Source organism: Schistocerca gregaria, chromosome 5, assembly GCF_023897955.1.
Source record: "Schistocerca gregaria isolate iqSchGreg1 chromosome 5, iqSchGreg1.2, whole genome shotgun sequence".
Taxonomy (NCBI): domain Eukaryota; kingdom Metazoa; phylum Arthropoda; class Insecta; order Orthoptera; family Acrididae; genus Schistocerca; species Schistocerca gregaria.
In genome coordinates this window covers 471,283,914-471,303,862 of record NC_064924.1, presented here as the reverse complement: position 1 = coordinate 471,303,862, position 19,949 = coordinate 471,283,914, and the positions used below count along the sequence as shown (strand labels likewise).

General features: G+C 38.4%; 1 protein-coding gene across 1 annotated transcript in view; it reads right to left on the bottom strand.

The window, feature by feature from the left end:
* The window catches only part of LOC126272096 (fatty acid synthase-like), a 332,645-nt gene that overhangs the window by 156,972 nt on the left and 155,724 nt on the right, over window positions 1–19,949 (bottom strand). Inside the window, exons 14-15 of the mRNA XM_049974674.1 lie at window positions 19,055–19,196; window positions 11,886–11,999 (exon numbers count right to left, since the gene is read on the bottom strand). Of these exons, the coding sequence (XP_049830631.1) occupies window positions 11,886–11,999; window positions 19,055–19,196 (256 nt within the window). The remainder of the gene's footprint in view (window positions 1–11,885; window positions 12,000–19,054; window positions 19,197–19,949) is intronic.

Below are 19,949 nucleotides of genomic sequence, written 5' to 3'. Positions count from 1 at the left end.
CCTCTGCAATGTAAAAATGTTAAAAAGCATCCTCTGCAATGTAACACTTGAACATCCTGTGCTATGTACCTTTAATACAAAGCACTATCTGCCATGTAAATTTGGTATGAAGCACCCTCTTCCATGCAACATTGGTATGAAGCACTCTCTACCACATTACATCAAAACAAAGCAAACTCTCATTTGCAACACTGATATGAAGCACCCTCTGCTATTCAATATTGGCATGAGGAACTCTGCCACTAACAATCAGTAAGATTGTTAGGAAGCAGCCTCTGCCATGCAACATTAGTATGAAGCAGTCACAGCCACAAAACACTGGAAGAGTGCATCTCTATCTTGTAATATCTGTATGATGGGCCATCTGCCATACAACATCAACAAGAAACACTATCTGCCACATGACATTGCTACGAAGCTCCTTCTGGTGCTTAACACTTGTACAAAGCACCCTATGTCACATAACACTGGTACAAAGCGCCATCTGCCATATATCAGGGTACAAATATCCTCTACTATGTAACAATGGTATGGAACACTATGCGAGCTACTGTGATTCACAGAATATTATGCCATTCACTGCTAGATGACAATGGCATTGCTTTCATAGAAACAGATGAATTTAATTCATCATAGTTCAGCCACTTGGCACAAAATATTTATAAATTACACATGCAAACCTTCCTCATACCCATTAACTCATAATACAGAAACTTTGACATTGTCCTCATTGCATACATTGATTTTCTTAATTTTTCACACAATGGCAAGTCAAGGATAGAATAACAACAAAATGGAAAAGTATAGATTGCGACTCACCACATACGGGCGTGTTGAGTTGTAGAAAGATCTAATGAAACAGAATCCTAGAAACTATCCAGCTTTCAGACAAAGTCATTCTGCAGAAGTAGAAAACTCACATTTGCATGAACACAACTAATACACACTGTCTTCCAGTGCTAAGGACCAACTGTGACTGCATATGACTTGAGGAACAATCTAGCCAGGGAGGGTATCAGGGTAAGGGAGAAGCAGGGGGGCAATGAGGGGGAGGAATAAGAAGGCTCTAGTGGGTGGGGGGCAGGGTAGGGGGTTGTGAGGGGGGGGGAGTGGCAAGAAGTAGAGAATGGAAAAGAACAATGTATGTGCATTGCTGGGAGAAAAGGAATACGTAGTAGTGGAGTGGAAGCAGGGACGGAGATAGCTACGTGATGGACAGCAATTAGAAAAAGGCAAGGTGACTAGGGTTACAGGAACAGAGGATATGATATAGGGAGAGTTGCCGCCTGTGCAGTTCACAAAAGCTGGTGTAGGCGAGAAGAATCCAGATGGCACAGCCTGTGAAGCAGTCATTTAAAGTTAAGCACATCATATTGGGCAGCATTTACAGTTTTCAGCAACTATATGGTCCAGCTGTCTCTAGGTCCCAGTTTGGCAGTGGCCAGTCAAGTGGACAGTTGGCTTGTTAGTTATCATGTCTGTGTAGGAAACACCACTCTGGTTGCAGCTACATTGACAGATCACATGGCTGCTTTTACAAGTGGCTCTGCCTGTAATGAGATAGGAGATGCCTTTAACAGGACTGGAGTATATGATACAAGGATTTATGGGACACGTCTTGCATCCAGGTCTATTGCAAGAGTGTGAGCCAGGAGGCAATGGGTTGGCAGTAGGGATGGATTAAAGACTGACAAAGGATATTACACAGGATGGCTTGACAGAGAAATATCACTGTGGGAGGTGAGAGCTAGGAAGTGGTGAGGACATTTTTCATTCCAGGTCTTGATGAGAAGTAGTTAAAATCCTGGTAGAGAACATGATTCAGCTGCTCCAATTCTGGACAATATTGACTCATGAGGGAAGCACTCCTTTGTAGCTGGACAGTGGATATATAGGGGATAGTAGGTGACTTGTGAGGTAAGGTTGAGGGGTAACTTTTGCTTGTGAAGGCCTCAGTGAGACTGTTTACAAATTTGGGGAGGGGTTGCTTGTCATTGCAGACACTTACCAACCCTGCATACCCACAGCTTACCTACAAAGGAGCACTTGTCCTCGTCTCATCACTCAGACCACCAAAGACTGAAGCAACTAGATTAAATTCTATGCCAGAGTTTTGACTACCTCTCATTGTGCCGTGCAGTGAGGAATCCTCCTCACCCTCCCACAGTGGTTTCCATCACTCATATAATTTACACAATATCCTTGTCCATCCCTACTTCACCCCTGCTTCTAACACCTTGCCTCATAGCTCTTGTACCTGCAACAGATCTAATTGCAAGATATGTCCTATACATCCTCTCATTGCCACCTAATTCAGTCCTGTCACAGGCATCTCTGCCCCATCAAATGCAGGGCCACCTGTGAAAACAGCCATGTGATTTACCAACCTAGCTGCAATCACTGTGGTACATCCTACATAGACATGACAAGAAAGAGGCTGTCTGTCTGCATGAATGACCACTGCCACACTGTGACCAAGAGACAGCTGAAAATACTACCTATAATAATGTGCTATACTTTAATGAGTGCTTCATGGCCTGTACCATCTTGATTCTTACCACCAACATCAGCTTTTCTGACCCATGCTGGTGCATCCTTCGTATCCAAACCATAGTGACCTCAACCTCTGCTAGTCCCTGCCCTACATGTGTCTGTCCTTGCATGGATACCACTTCAGTACTCTTTATGCCTTCTGTCCCACCATTGCACCTACACAGTTCTTGCCACTCTTCTACTTCTCTCCCCAACCTCCCGCCCCCCTTGCTGAGTAGAGCTGCACCTAGCAGCCCTATCCTGTCCCACCACATCCCTGTGTGCTTCCATAGGCAGCTCTAGCATATCCCCCTCCCTCCTTATTCCATGCCTCTTCCTTACCTCTACTATTCACCTCAGCCATATTGCTAATCATGTCAGAGGCACTCTTAGTCAGGCCTTCGTGCATGAGTTGTACTTGTGGGAATGTGTGTTTGTTTTCTGCTTCTGAAGAAGTAAGTTGTCTGACAGCTGAAATATTTCTAGCATTCTTTTTCATCATGCCTGTTGTAAGGGAACCACTAAACACACAATGTTTTTGCAAAGTATTGTAGTTTGTGATATTATACAGGTTAAAGTAATGACCCTTGTGATACATTATTAATATAACACTTACTTGTTTGCTGAAATCATTGCTGTTATAAAACATTAAATACATTTTGTACTTCTTTGTTAATAATTTCAATCATATCAATACACATATCTCTGGATGTAACTATCAAAATATCTGTGATCTGTACACTAAAGTATCTTTGTTGTTAATTTTTGTGTATCAGTATTTTAGAGTCTGTTGTCGAGCCGTGAGGCAGTTGCAGTTGTGATGATGAAGTTGGTTGGACTCTGGAATCTGATGCTGTACAGTTATGATGGAATGAGATGCAAACAGTCATGATGAATTATATTATTTGTAAATGATTTCTTTGAATTATGCAAAATGTATTTGTAAATGATTTCTTTGAATTATGCAAAGTGTTTTGACTGGTGCTATGTAGTGAAAGAATTGACATACATCAAATATTTGAAGCAAAATTCAGTACTTGCTTCATTATTTCATTCACATATATGAAAGCAACAATCCATCCCTCTTGTAGGTAACGAGATCACCAAACTGGACAACCTACCAACAAAGAATTCCATCTCAATGAGACAAAAGTAAATTATATTGTTCTTAACATCCATTTGCTCTTTTTTTGTCACGTAAATGGACACACAGTTTTGCTAATTGTTTGTTGGTGTTGATATTATTTATGCCAACAGAATGAAGAGGAATCGTAAACTGTCTGCAACACAATGCTACCTCTACATGGCATGTAGCAATCTACCATGTTTATATTGTTATTTTTCTTAAATTTTGGCATAAAAGATCAATGTCATGCTACCAGGACTGCATATCTAACCATGGTCCGAGGCTGCTTTGGTGCCAGTAGTAAATCGGAAAAATTGCCTGGCCACGTAATGAGGGCTGCATAAGTATAGCTGGATAGTGGGGCTGTTAGTTAGTTAGTTAGCTAGTTCGTTGGTTATGTGTTCCATTGATCAGTCACACAGTATGGTAGCCATTATGATGTGGAACGTGTCAAGCGCACAAGAAATGCACATATGATGGCCTTCCAACCTGCCTGATTTTCTTTTAAGGGTTTACTCCCCTATGGAGTACCTGAGAGCCTCCCTAAGCTATGGAGAGAGTGTAATAGGGAAACCATTTAGTGTTCATTGATTTATTAAGGCATTCAATAATGCTGAAAGAGAGAAACTAAGGAGAATTATGAGTGAAAGAGTATATACATGACACCTAATAAAACTTCCTGTCAGATTAAAACCATGTGCCGGACCGAGACTCGAACTTGGGACCTTTGCCTTTCGTAGGTAAGTGCTCTACCAACTGAGCTACGCAAGCACAACTCACACCCTGTCCTCACAGCTTTACTTCTGCCAGTACCTTGTCTCCTACATTCCAAACATCACAGAAGCTCTCCAGCGAACCTTGCAGAACTAGCACTCCTGAAAGAAAGACTGTGGCTAAGCCATGTCTCCGCATATCCTTTCTTTCAGGAGTGCCAGTTCTGCAAGGTTCGCAGGAGTGCTTCTGTAAAGTTTGGAATGTAGGAGATGAGGTTCTGGCAGAAGTAAAGCTGTGAGGATTGGGCGTGAGTTGTGCTTGGGTAGCTCAGTTGGTAGAGCACTTGTCCACGAAAGGCAAAGGTCCTGATTTCGAGTCTCGGTCCGGCACATGGTTTTAATCTGCCTGAAAGTTTCATATCAGCACACACACTGCTGCAGAGTGAAAATCTCATTCTGCATGACACCTAATGTTTTAAAAAGTCTGTACAAACACACAATTGTAATTTTCAATATAAATGGCACTCTGACACAACGTATAGTCACAAAGAAAGGAGTAAGACAAGGGTGCAGCATTTCACTCACACTTTTTAACATTTATTTAGATGTTGCTTTTCAGAAATGAAAGGAGATATTTAATGAGGGAATTAAGATTAACAGTAATCCCCACTTGTATTGTGTTTTATATGCAGACAACACTACACAACTGGTGAATAATGAAGATGATCTTTTGAGGGGGAATACATTTATTAGGTAAGCTCTGTGAGGAGCACCATTTGAGGATTTCAGAAAAGAAGACAAAGCCATTGGCTTTCAGAGGGAAACATCCTGTGTGGACAAAAATTGTGGGCAACAATAGAGCAATGGAACATGTCAAACATTTTAATTATTTAGGTTGTGATGTCACATGAGTATGATGAAGTCAAAAGAGAAGAAATTAGTGAAGTTCGAGGATATCTGCAGAACAATAAAAACATGTGTAAAAAATAAAATGAGGAAAGAAATAAGATTGAAATTTTATAAGACAATGACAGTTCCAATGCTTGTTTACAAAAGTGAATTGTATGTTATACGTAAATGTCAAGAAAGTCGCCTACAAACAGGGTCATGAGAGGTTTCCAAGAGCAATAATAGGATGCACAAGGGCTGACAGATTTAGAAACCTGGAAATTAGGAAAGAACTGAATATATTTAACGTCCTCAACAAAATAAAAGAAAATAGAAAAATTGGAATGAACATCTTGAAAGAATGAGTGGAGGAAGATTACCTCTACAGATAATAAGATTTAAGCCAGTAGGAGAAGAAGTCAGGGAAGACTGAGAAATTGATAAGTACTGCAACAGGCAAAACAAAACAAGAAAATGACTAATGCTTGGAGCGAAGATGATAATGATATTTTGAATGTGTATATCACAGTTTAGTTAAAGCTGACTTTCCTTGAGGACCCTCCCAAAACATTTCATCTGGATCCATTTTCCTTCACACGTTGGTAATTACTTATTGATTGCTTGTTCATCATTTTTGCACATAGTTACAAACTGATATTAGACAAATCAACTTTTGTGACCTGATGAGATGAGACAATGTGAATTTGTGTGTGATGCTTAAGAATTGCTCTCCCAACTAAGCTATCCAAGGATGACTCATGACCCATCCCCACAGCTTCAATTCTGCCAGAAGCTGTGAGGATGGGTCATGAGTCGTGCTTGGATAGCGTAGTTGGTAGAGCACTTGCCCGCGAAAGGCAAAGGCCCCAAGTTCGACTCCTGGTCCAGCACACAGTTTGAATCTGCCAGGAAGTTTGATATCAGCGCACACTCCGCTGCAGAGAGAAAATATCATTCTGTTTGGAACATGTTCTTTCTTGGCTTTTTGTGGGTCCATTTTGATATCATTTTCTGCTACTTCTGTGAAGTAGGAGTTATATTTATTTGCAACTTTCTTTGGGTATGATATTTTGGTTGAGTTTTCCAGTGTGTCAATATTGTGGTGTTCTTCACATTGTTTTCCTGTTTCTTCTCTAACTATGTCCCACATATCATTCATTTTGTTTGGGACATTTTTTACAAAATTCTCATTTGTCAGTTTCTTAGTCATTTCAATGACTTAGTTTAGGAAATGTTTATATCTCCTAAAATAAGCATCAAAATCTGGTTTTCCCTCTTGTTTTGATACAACATATAGTTATCTCTTTTTCTGAAGTGATGCCAGTATGCCTGGCATAAGCCAGTTTCTTTTCTAATTTTTCTGTGTTTTCCTCTTTCTTCTGGGGTGGCGGGGAGGAAACACAGTTCAAATTAATAGGAGAAGATGTTACTGAAAGCATCAAACTTTTCATTTGTGACTACAATGTTGTAAACTTCTTTCCACTTTTCACTGTTTAGGAAATAAAGAGAGGAATTTATATATTGTTCACTGTAGCTCTGAACAACAGCTGATACAGACTGTTTTGAAAGTTAATAATGATTTTTTAGTTGTACAAAATTATTTATGCGTTGTGATCCCCTAAGCCTGTGTTGAAAGTTTGTGTATTGTACTTACATGGCATGTTTGTAAATATTTGGTCAATGGTTGACACTGATGTTGCTGTTATCCATTTTTCTGCTTATATTTTAGGCTTTAAATTAAAAGTTAAAAGAAGATTCAAGACATCAGCTTTTGTTTTCAATCTTTCAGGAAGTTTATATTAAAATCCCCACACATAATAAGATTTTTGCACCTTTTTGTTATAATGTGGGGTATCATTCCAGACTGTTAATATGATAGATATACTGACTGTTGTGGCCCTATACAAGCAAATAATAGCTACATATTCAGCTACTTTCTCCATGGGTCTCTACAGTTCTATTGAAATAGCTACCTAACAAAATTCTGCAAACTCAACATTTTTAATTTTTCTTCTTCAAGCCAATGTTCTGGTATGACAAGTGCAGTACCAGAGTTCAGTTAAACTGTAGTAGAACTTAAAGTTCACTCACTTTATTTGTCAGTGACTGCACGTTTTGATGATACAGTGAGAAATTTGCAAATAACTTTGGAATTTAACAAGGTCAAGGGCTAATAAACCTTTATTTCCAACTGGATGGCTGATTTTTCAACTGTTTCAGATTTACACAATGGCTGTTTTGCAGCCATGTTTAATATTTTAAGAATCTGAGACTTACTTGTTACATAGGGTGGTGCTTTATTTGCTGAAACTGCATACTTTTGCCTAAAAAAGTATCTGAGGGTTTCAAAATAACTGTTTCTTCTCTCTTGCCCATGTTATGTTCATCATTTGTTTTTGGCAGAACATACAGGAAGCTGATAGACAGTTTTATTTCTCTAAAGTTGATTTTTAAGTATTTTGTTGATGTGATCACACACAAACAGTTTTCCTTCATAGTTCAAGTGCATTCCATGATTGATGTAGAGGTTTTGGTGCAGCTTACTTATGTCTAGGACTTCATGTTTATCATACTCTAGACACAGTTTCTTTATTTTAATATTTGTCTTCTAGACTTCTTTGTTTACACATGAGTTGTAAACCACATCATGCCTACTGTGGTAACAACTGTGTTTCAAGATTGATTCATGTCTAGAAATTTGTGTGTTCTGCACACAAACATCTGTTTCCTTTTTAGCTACATTGTTCAATTCGTTTATGCAAATAATAAAGACACCATCTTACGTTATTTTCTTTTCAAAATCAGCATCTATAACATGTCTGGTTCCTGCTCCAGGTTTCACTACATCAGTCACTGTTATGTCACGATTTTTTTCTCATAAAGTATTAGATAGCTTTCTGCTGTGGCTGTCTGCTAGTAAAAGTACATTACTCCTTTTTTCTTGATGATCTGTGTTTCTTGTTGACATTATTTCTGTAAGGTTCATTCATTTTCAAATCATGATCTTTTGTAGTACAGTCATTATCACAATTGCTTTGCAGGACATAATATTTATTATTATCAGAGAATGTAAGTGTTTTTGAAGATTTTTTTGATCTTTATGTGGATAAAACATTACCTTTATGCATCACTTTTATCCACTCGAATCATTTATCACATCTGTCTTGCGCTTATTCACTTGGTTTTTGTGTGGATCGTAGGCCCTGGTTTTCTTTCCTCAGTGCATCTATGTCTCTTCTTAAGGAATTGATTGTGAATTGTAGGACTCAAACCCAGAACCAACCCTTTCACAGGCAATATTCTTACTGACTGAGCTATCTAGACATGACTCCGCACTTGTTCTCACAGCTTGAATTCTTCTAGTACCTGTCACCTACTTTTCAAACTGTAAAGAAGCTTTTCTGCATACTACACTCCTGGAAATGGAAAAAAGAACACATTGACACCAGTGTGTCAGACCCACCATACTTGCTCCGGACACTGTGAGAGGGCTGTACAAGCAATGATCACACGCACGGCACAGCGGACACACCAGGAACCGCGGTGTTGGCCGTCGAATGGCGCTAGCTGCGCAGCATTTGTGCACCGCCACCATCAGTGTCAGCCAGTTTGCCGTGGCATACGGAGCTCCATCACAGTCTTTAACACTGGTAGCATGCCGCGACACCGTGGACGTGAACCGATGTGCAGTTGACGGACTTTGAGTGACGGCATATAGTGGGCATGCGGGAGGCCGGGTGGACGTACCGCCGAATTGCTCAACACGTGGGGTGTGAGGTCTCCACAGTACATCGATGTTATCGCCAGTGGTCGGCGGAAGGTGCACGTGCCCATCGACCTGGGACCGGACCGCAGCGACGCACGGATGCACGCCAAGAACATAGGATCCTACGCAGTGCCGTAGGGGACCGCACCGCCACTTCCCAGCAAATTAGGGACACTGTTGTTACTGGGGTATCGGCGAGGACCATTCGCAACCGTCTCCATGAAGCTGGGCTACGGTCCTGCACACCGTTAGGCCGTCTTCCGCTCACGCCCCAACATCGTGCAGTCCGCCTCCAGTGGTGTCGCGACAGGCGTGAATGGAGGGACGAATGGAGACGTGTCGCCTTCAGCGATGAGAGTCGCTTCTGCTTTGGTGCCAATGATGGTCGTATGCGTGTTTGGCGCCGTGCAGGTGAGCGCCACAATCAGGACTGCATACGACTGAGGCACACAGGGCCAACACCCGGCATCATGGTGTGGGGAGCGATCTCCTATACTGGCCGTACACCTCTGGTGATCGTCGAGGGAACACTGAATAGTGCACGGTACATCCAAACCGTCATCGAACCCATCATTCTACCATTCCTAGACCGGCAAGGGAACTTGCTGTTCCAACAGAACAATGCACGTCCACATGTATCCCGTGCCACCCAACGTGCTCTAGAAGGTGTAAGTCAACTACCCTGGCCAGCAAGATCTCCGGATGTGCCCCCATTGAGCATGTTTGGGACTGGATGAAGCGTCGTCTCACGCGGTCTGCACGTCCAGCACGAATGCTGGTCCAACTGAGGCACCTGGTGGAAATGGCATGGCAAGCCGTTCCACAGGACTACATCCAGCATCTCTACGATCGTCTCCATGGGAGAATAGCAGCCTGCATTGCTGTGAAAGGTGAATATACACTGTACTAGTGCCGACATTGTGCATGCTCTGTTGCCTATGTCTATGTGCCTGTCGTTCTGTCAGTGTGATCATGTGATGTATCTGACCCCAGGAATGTGTCAATAAAGTTTCCCCTTCCTGGGACAATGAATTCACAGTGTTCTTATTTCAATTTCCAGGAGTGTATATGGGACTAGCACTTCTGGAAGAAAAGACAGAGCAGATAAATGACTTAACCACAACCAAAGGGATTGTTTCCAGAAGTTCCAAAATAGCTTACAACTCTGGTGTAGACATGAAGATTCATTACGAAACAATTACCATGGCTGTGGCAAAGCAATTTTCTCCACAGTATCCTTTCTTATAGGAGTGCTAGTTGCACAAGGTATGCCAGAGAACTTCTGTGAAGCTATAAAAGCAGGACAGATGTACTGACAGAATTGAAGTTGTGAAGACAAGTAATGAATCATGCCTGGATAGCTCAGTCAGTATGAGCATCCCCCACAAAAGGCAAGATTCCAGGTTTGAGTCCCAGTTTGAAACACAGTTCTAATCTACCAGGTAATTTTAACTAACTGCACTCTATCCATTAGAAGAGCCAATACCAAACTGTGTCTAACTGCAATTCAACCGCTCAGTTGCCCCTAATGCAACACATCAACAACTCCAACTGTATTCCCCCCCCCCCCCCCACCCCTTCATCCACCTCTTCATTTCTCCCCTCTTAATTATAGTTGAGGGGAGCTGTTACTCTAGCCAGAGCTTCATCTCGTAATTCCTCTAGTCTAAGCTTTTGCTAGCCCTCTTCCCAATCCTTTGCCCTAATCCTCACTGTTTCTCTCTTTTCCTTTCCCACACCATTCATCTCTGTCTGACCCTTCCAATTTTGTGTGGCATTCTATATCAGCAGTAGGCTGCATATGTCTGCTGCCAGTTTGAGGTCTCTGTCATGCAGAGTCTTTCCTTTGGCAATTGTGTATTCCATTCACACAAGATGATATCACATAACATGACACTGTGCTGTATTCAAACAGTATGTTTGAACGCTGTTTGTTCCATGCTCTGGCATAGGGCACCAGTTACAGTTCTGAGCAGCATGTGCACCAGGAAACTAGCAGCTCTACTAGCAAAGAGCAAACACCATCTGCACATCACATGGACAGAAACATACTTCCACTTGCTGGTTACATAAGACTAGGTACAGCTTCCAGCAGGCCAGTTCCAGACTGGGTTCCAATACAATGCAGTGTATTATCCACTCTGCTTTGCACCGTCATTGTGCTATGCTACTCCACACTCTGTGGTCCCTCATTGGGCACTTCCCTCCAGCAATATGGGATGTAGCTTCTTGTCGATCTGTTATCACACCTGTAAACTTTAGTGTTTCTTATTTCAGGGGATCACAGATTATCTTTCATTTGCTGTTTTCAAGACAGCCCACTGTGAATTTGTGCAGTTAATAAAGTGTCCTGTATTGGAATGTGTGTGTCATCCTTTAACACAGCAAGCAACCACATAAAAAGTGTGGATAGAAAATGTGCATGTGTGTGTGTGTGTGTGTGTGTGTGTGTGTGTGTGTGTGTGTGTGTGTTTGAGTGTAGGCAAAAAAGTACTCTAAATCTAAATCTAGTAATACCTGTAGCCTATTACAGATTTCTGAGCACCACACAACACTTACAGGTGGGTGGTTGCCTGTCTATAGTTTTTGTTGTTGTTGTTGTTGCTGTTAAGCAAATTAGTACCTCTTCACACATTATAGGAAGTAATTGAGACTATAACATGTGACTGCACTCAGATTTCTGTGCACAAATTTGTCATATGCCAAACAGGATTGATTTATGCCCAAATACAAATCCAGAAGTTAATTGTGGGTGGAGAAACAATACATACAAGCCATATTGTTTTGTTATAGAGCACAGTGATGTCTGACATAATTAACTAATGCACTATAATCTATCAAAAATTAAAATCAGACTCACCAGAAATGCTGCAGGTGGAATAACAATATTTCCTCCTAGCACATTTTCAGTGTAATCCCTTGTTTCTTCCTGGACCATACTGAATTCAATAGATATTTCACCAGAAACAGTCCCCTAAATGTAACAGAATGCATACATTAAGTTATTGAATAAAAAACAATGCTAAAAGTAAATAGGTTCAAAACCTGTAGGGACAAGATGGAGAAGTCTTCTTAATGTCAAAAAGACTCGGTTTTGTTTCTTTACTACTGTCAGCTATGATTCCTAATATATATTGCCTATATTGTTATAGAATTTTTTATACATGTATCACAATAAAGGATTTCAGCATTCAAATTCTTATGGATTTGTTGGATATTTTTGACACCATTACCTACATAGCTATAAATGAAAAACAGGAAAGGAGTGGCATATATAAGGGCATGCAGCACAATTGGTAAAGTCACATATAAGCAACAAAAAGCACTCTGCCAATAGAGTGAAAGGATGCCAGTCGGAAAGCAGACCACTAAGTATGTAGTGCCACAGGTATCTGTTCTTGGTCCAATATTGTTCACCCATTTATAAACAACATTGAAGTCTGTGACAATGCACAGAAAATATGATGCACTGATGGTATGACATTAGTAAATAAAGAAAAAACTCAGTCACTCTTCAAACATGTCATATGCTGTACCTAATAGTACAATGTAACGTATTGTAAGTAAGGGGAATTTTTTTTTATTTCACAGGCTTTATACATTCAATTTTCAAATCTTTTTTTATATTGTTAATACCCATATTCCTCATGTATGTCTGCATTTTCAGCTATTTTGAATATTTAGTTTATTGTTGACAGTCAAAAAGTTATATGTGTTTACTTTCGAAAAAGTTGGATCAATGAATTTGCATTAAGTTTGGTTGAAAATAGCAATAAAGTGCAGTGCATTCTAAATGTTGCCTGTGGCATTTGACAAATCTACTGTGAGTAAGACAAGACTTTATGAGTAGTATAAACTTTACAAAAAGGATCAAGAAGATGTCTGAGACAGCAACGGCCCTGGATTCTGTAGCCCATCAAGTACTGAAGACAATGTAGAAACTATATGGGAAATGGTTCTGGAAAATCACCATCAGAGAGGTTGCTGATGAGGCAACATATCTTTTTGCTCATGCCAAGCAAGTTTTTCAGAAGTTTTTGGCGTGATAAATGTAGCAGCAAAGCTTGTTCCAAAATTGTTGAATTTTGACCAAAAGCAATGTCACGTAAACATCACTCAGGAATTGCTGAATGAAGTCAACATTGATCCACAACTTCTAAAAAAGGTTATAACAAGTACAAAACATGGGTATATGGCTGTGGCCCAATCATCCCTATGGAAACTGCCTGAAGAGCCGAGTTCGAAAAATATTTGACACATTCCATCACATGTGAAGGTTCTTCTCACTGTTCTCTTTGATTCAAATGGGATATTGTATCATCAGTTCCTGCCTTACAGACATATGGTCAATAAGGAATGCTACCGGGAAGTTATGCACTATTTGCATCAAGCAGTTCAAAGAAAATGACCAGAATTGTAGCAAAAGCACTTGCAGAAATTGCATCGTGATGCTGCTCCCACTCACACATCAGTGCTTGTTCGTGTTGTTTCTGTATTCACCCCCTGCATCTTCTGTCTGTTTCTTATGTTGAACAGACCCATCAGAAGCTATGGTTTTGCCTCTGTTGGTGAGATAAAAACAGAACTGCTGAAGGAGCTGAATAGCAAAATGAAAATTGAGTTCCAGAAGTGCATAAAAGATGGAAAAAAGTGCTGGCAGAAGTATAATATATCTTAGGGGAATTGCTGTGAAGGGGACAAAGTTGATGCTGATGATAAAACAAAGATTCTTTAAGAAAAACAAAAAATCCCATTTCTTTTGGTGCACACCTTGTATAGACAATACTGCAGTCAGTTAAGCACTGTAATATTTACTAAGAAAAAACTCATTCAGTATTCCAACAAAAGCCAACTGTGCATAGTGTGTCACAATTTTTTTGGATCATACTTACAGTATGGAGTAAGATGAAACTCTAGCAGCAGTAATACAAAAATCATTTTTATTTTGCAAAAATGGCTATTAGAAAATAACTGGAATCATGCATAAATGCCTTTCAAAATTTAAAAATACTGACATTCTCATTTATATACAGATACAAAACAATAGCGTCATTACTACATTATGAGAAAAACATGCACATGTTTATTCAACTGACAAGAAATAAAGATCAACTGCAATGTATATCAGTGAGACTTAAAAATCTTCAAAAAGGTATTCAACACACAGATAATATCTAATAAAGAGATCACAGGGCATTATGAATGAGGTGATATTTTCAAAGATGATTAAATACTGTTTACAGTGATAAGAGATTTGCTGTGTAAATGATTTTATAAATAAACAAAGTGACATTTTTGTACAGTGTGCCTGCCTTAGTGAAAGAGTGAAAACAAGCAAATGAATATGGTACATTATGGCATTAACACCTTAATATGTTGTAATTTTGTTCAAAATTGTTTCCTAACTTTTTAGTTTCTTATGGTGTTGCTGACAACATTATTCTCAACTGTATGGTTGAATCCAAATGTCCAAAATGCACAATATTTCAGCAAACAATTATGTTGTTATTGTCATGTGTGTTAATGAAGTGACTGCTTATGTGTGAGCACAAGTCATTTGTCTCTGTGCCAGTTTCCTCCTGCCTTCTGAAGTCTGCTGTGGGTCTGATGTTCCTATGATAAAAATTTGTTCCTGAAGGAAATCTTGTTCATAGTTACTTTGATGTTGTGCAATCCTTCAGTAAGTGCAGGCTAAAGGATTCCATTATCCTAGTGAGCTGTGATGACATTTCTATTTTTACTAGAGCTTCTATGCAGAATCCCTGGAACACATCAGCCAGAAATTTGACTTGAAGAGATGTTCACTTTTTCAGGTATGCTCTGATGTTGATGTAATTTATTTTCAATGTGACACACCATGAACAGACAGATTAAATACCCATGTGCAACACACTTTCGTCTGTTGTGGGTAACTTCTGTGTGGAACTGCTTGAAGAGAAAGCTCTGGAATCAACCTATTAGGTACTAAAATGTTTGTGACATTCATTGGTGGCAAATTTGTCACAAACCTACATGTAAAAGACATCTTGGTTGAATTACTTGAACACATCCCAAGATCAAGTTCACAACGGATGCTGAAGTGGATAGATGATTACTCATTCTAGCAATTGGACATTGGGACAAAGCATATACTAGAAAAATAGGCATACTGAATTGTAATTGCGATCTGACAGCTGTAAGTACCTGCCACACAAAAACAGAATGCTAAGAACTGGCTTAGATGGCTGGTGGCCTATTTGAGATGGAGAGTTTCACCATGGAACTAGAACATCTGAAATGTTTCCCATAAGAATGATTACACTGAATGACAGATGTGGTGAGCACTATCAGTATGGTTGGAGGAAAAAGAAGAGAAATCTGAGAAGATTATAAGTAATACATTACTATTACATACATCTTGGAATTGTAGAGGAGCCTACTTATAGTAGGTAAAGTCGTAATAAGGAACTCATGTCTGTAAATGTACTATTTGGATGTAAAATATGCTTGAAGACTAGATCAGTTTGAAATCTACCACATGACAGTACACACATGCTGAAGATAAGGGTTGCTGAACTGTGTGCTCTACGGGAGTCTGTAGCATGAGCAATGTTTGAAGGTACTCATTGTCAGGTTCTCTTTTACATGTCAAATGACATACTCAGAAAAGGAAAACTGTGGCACATCCTTGGAACACCACTGTCAACCACCCTAGCTGCAAAAATACCAGTTTCTCATAGCTGTTGTCATATACAGATGAAAATGGCATGTAATGTCGTAATTACAACAGGGGATGACAAAACCGCCTTCTTCTCAATTTGTGTGCATACTGTTAAGTGAGAGATTTGAAAGCATTCCAACCTTCAAACATATTTTATATCCAAATGATACATTTCTGGACATTGGTTCCATTTCAAAACCTTATCTATTAATTCCCCTCTACAACCCACAGAAGGCTCTAATAGGAATTGTGAGACACCCTATGTAATGTGGTGGAGCATTGTCTAAGAAAATCCTAAGAATTTTAAAAGCGACATTGAATTAATATTGTTTCCTGACTGTCTACAAAAATACCAGAACTACTTAGTAGTGTCAGTTTCAAACTATGCAAATCTATAAAATGTTAGATCTCATGCCAATTCAGTAAGATGTTTTTAGGCAGATGACTGAATATCATTACTTATAAATGAAAAGCAGAGTATTGTGTATAGTCTATAGAGGGTGTCAGTGTTGTTGTGTGTGTGGATATGCCTACTTCTGCTAAAAAATGGGAAGTACTTTAAAGCTAATCTGAATGCTGTTTTCTGTTATGTGTTTCTGTGCTCCACAAATTGATCCACTTTAGGTGACTGGTTACCTTTCCATTATTTCACATATTTCTACAATGCTGACTTATTTTGTTAATTTGTTTTTAGCTTACAGTCCCATAATCAGACTTTGACTAACTATCTTTGTCAGAGAAGGTCAAATATTCATGAACAATATGGGGAAAAATGTTATGCATCAGGAGTGAGGTATGGTGTCAGTTTTGACAGTACTGCAATTAAAAGTGTTGTAGTTAAACTGTAAATAAATGTAAAGGGAACAAACACAGAAAACATTCGTACTAAACTGGAAAAACAGTGTTTATACAAAAATTTAAATTAAATTAACACTCCTGATAAAATAAAATTAGTATGTGACAAGTGCACTACAAAACAGCTTGAACAGGAATGACATATGGAAGGTGATACAGAAACAGAGTACAAGTTACAAATGACAGTTGTAACAACAGAACATATGGAATACATAGACATTCACAATAACATAAATAAATATCTGTTCCCATGCCCAAAGAGCATTTCAAAACAATGTCTGACACAATAAAATTCTTTGTCTCAACCAATAGCAATAACCCTTTCCTTATTGACCACATCTTGAATAGGAAATAAAAATTGAAAATAATATCCCTACTCTAAGCTCCTTTCTATTACTTCCAATGTTTGCAAGAAGTGGAGTAAATCCCATACCTACGACAGGTATGACAAAGGGCAACCCAAACACTGAAATCCTACAACTATTGGTTTTCCTATTATGAGAGGAATGCTACAGCCACTTGTATATTCAGTATTAAGAGAAATCTCAAGTTCTTGGTTAGTCTAAATTATGGTTCAGGTACTTATTTCAAGTGTTCAAACAGCAAATTCCAATCCATCCAATTTTCAAAGTATTTAGTACTTTTCAGCATAACAGTTTGTTCTTATTCCCATCTACAAGTAGTCGCACATCACCCAGAACAGCCTGTCCACTGTTCGAAAGTGAATACTTAACAACTAGGTTAGAGGTGCTCTCAATGTTCAGTTCTCATCACAAATATGTATATTCTGTACACTACCTCAAATTAATGAACACTGTGATTGATTGTTAGAAGTGTATAACATTATTGTTATCAAAACTAGCTGTTGTTCATGTAAATTAACAACCAAAGTGTAATTATATTTAATGAGTTGATAAAGGACTGTGCTAAACGTAAACTGTGTCATTTTAGATAAACATGCCACCATTGAAAACTTCATCAATGTGATTGCAAGTATTTATCTGTAAACAGGCACTAATTATTTTTTATAGTGTAAAAACTGGCCACCATAGACAATTAGTGAACTCCACAAGGAATAATGTGGGTGCTAATGTCATCTAAACTGCTGAGGTCAAGAACATTTTTGAATGCCAGCAGAACATATTTATGTGAACTTTCAGCTTCAAGGTGATCTAGAGGAAGTATTATCGAGGAGAGACTGCAAATTACAGGTCAGTTCTGTCACAAGCACTCACCAGCATTGGGAAATAATGAGGGAACATATTTGTAGAATGATTATGGAAAGGCAAACAAGGCAAAGACATGTTTATCGCAGAACTATAAAAGTAGGTATGGAACCTATCTCCACAGTCGAGTTTCTACTTTATCAACTAATTGCTGTGCATGAGCTAAATGAAGGAAAGGGAAGAATACAAGGAATGGTGTACATGGTTCCATAATACAGGACTGAACTACACTATGAGACTGACTCAGCTGCCCATCTCAGTATCTTACAGTGTTACTGAAACAATAAGCAAAAGTATTTCACATTTATGTAAAGGTAATTTGTTTTGGGTGGTATGGCTTAATAAAATGATGGAATAATATATGGTGTTAAACAGTAATTTGTTGGCTCCTCTGCAAAAGGAGGGCATGGTTGATTTATCCTCCATTCTTACTGCTTCGTTTATTACTATATGCAACTAAGATAACATTATTAGGACTGGTACTTAAGACAATTTTGGTGAACATATGAAACACTGTTTCTTAAAACTCTCATTTTACTACTGAATATTTATCAAGAATGTTGTGTGAAAGCAATTCAAAATGTACCAATCTATCAGAATGGTAAGTGACTGTCATTAAAGATCATTACTCACATTGTTTCTCAACAAGAATTATGAATTGACTGTAGTATGTTATTTGGTAACATGTTTGTCTTTAATATACTGTGATCCTTTACTGTACAAGAGGTATGTACAGAAGATTTGTTGCTTGGAGGGAGATACCAATTGTCTCCAAAAGACATTCAGTAGATAGGCACTTCAAATATACTCTGTAATCATCATTCATATATGTTCTTCTATGATAACAGGCTTTAGTAATTTGAATTCCTATGTGACAATATCGTGCTGAAAAAGTCTACACTTCAGAAGAAGTACTAAGTGAAGTTACTTTCGGTATATAATTGAAATCAGCTTCTGATGCACACATTCATTAACTCAATCACAAATTAGCCTTGATTAATATATTTGCACCCTAAAACATGATATATTTTTTAATTCAAGTTATTAAACCAAATTTATTTAGTGGTGCTTACATTATACAAAAACATTAGGAGTTTTGCATTACACACAACAAATGAAAGTTACATACATTTTTGTATTCTGGCTTTATGAAGTGAAAAGGAACATTTTAATAATACAACATGTACTATGCTATAAATTATTCACTGTAAGTTTTAATAATTAATTTCTGTAAAGTCTGAAACATACCTCTAGAGATGAAATAACTGGCCATTCTTCCGAATGGTCCCATTGACAAATTGGAGATATAAATGGTGTGCCTGCCGATACTGGTAATGGTACAGGTGGATATATTTCTGCTACCTTAGGATCTAGCCCGCACAGATACAATCTAGAGCAGTGAATGAAAATTAAAAAGCATTTGTCAATAACAATAATGTACTTTACTTTTCTTAAGAGAAATACATAATGAATACAGGTCATGTATTTATCATGATGCCATAAAGAAACATTGCAAACCAAACGTATGGACCTCTGGTTACTCTAGTCATTAGGATCAAAGTTTCATTATGATAATGAGCTAATACTTGAATATGAACGTGCATAACCAATTCAATGCGTGATGTCATCCCAACTCCACACACAAGGGCTAACATTTGGCATTTAAATTTAGGTTCATAGAAATTAGGTAAAATTTCTTTTGAGTACACTGTACATCTAGGCACTTTCTTGTTTCACAATGGGAACTGTACAGAGGAAAAGTAATGACCCTTAATTTTTAAAAAGATATCATTATCATTTTTACTTTAAAGTTATCCTTTTCAAATTAGTTCCCTTAAGCAGCTATATATCAGTAGATGTGTCATTTCCAGTCTTTGCTTACACTCCTTGGATATTAGTTAGGCAGTTTCATGTTCTGTGGATCCCATGCAACATAAATTGTAATTATATAAAACAAAACACAAATTATTTTGTATATATAAATGCATGCTAACCATTTATAAGCTAAGTTGTAGTCTTCGTCTTCTTCTTCTTCTTCTTCTTCTTCTTATTATTATTATTATTATTATTATTTTTATCACTATTTAGCAGTTCCTACCCACCACCTTTTACACATTACAATAATAGAAATTCATCTACAGAA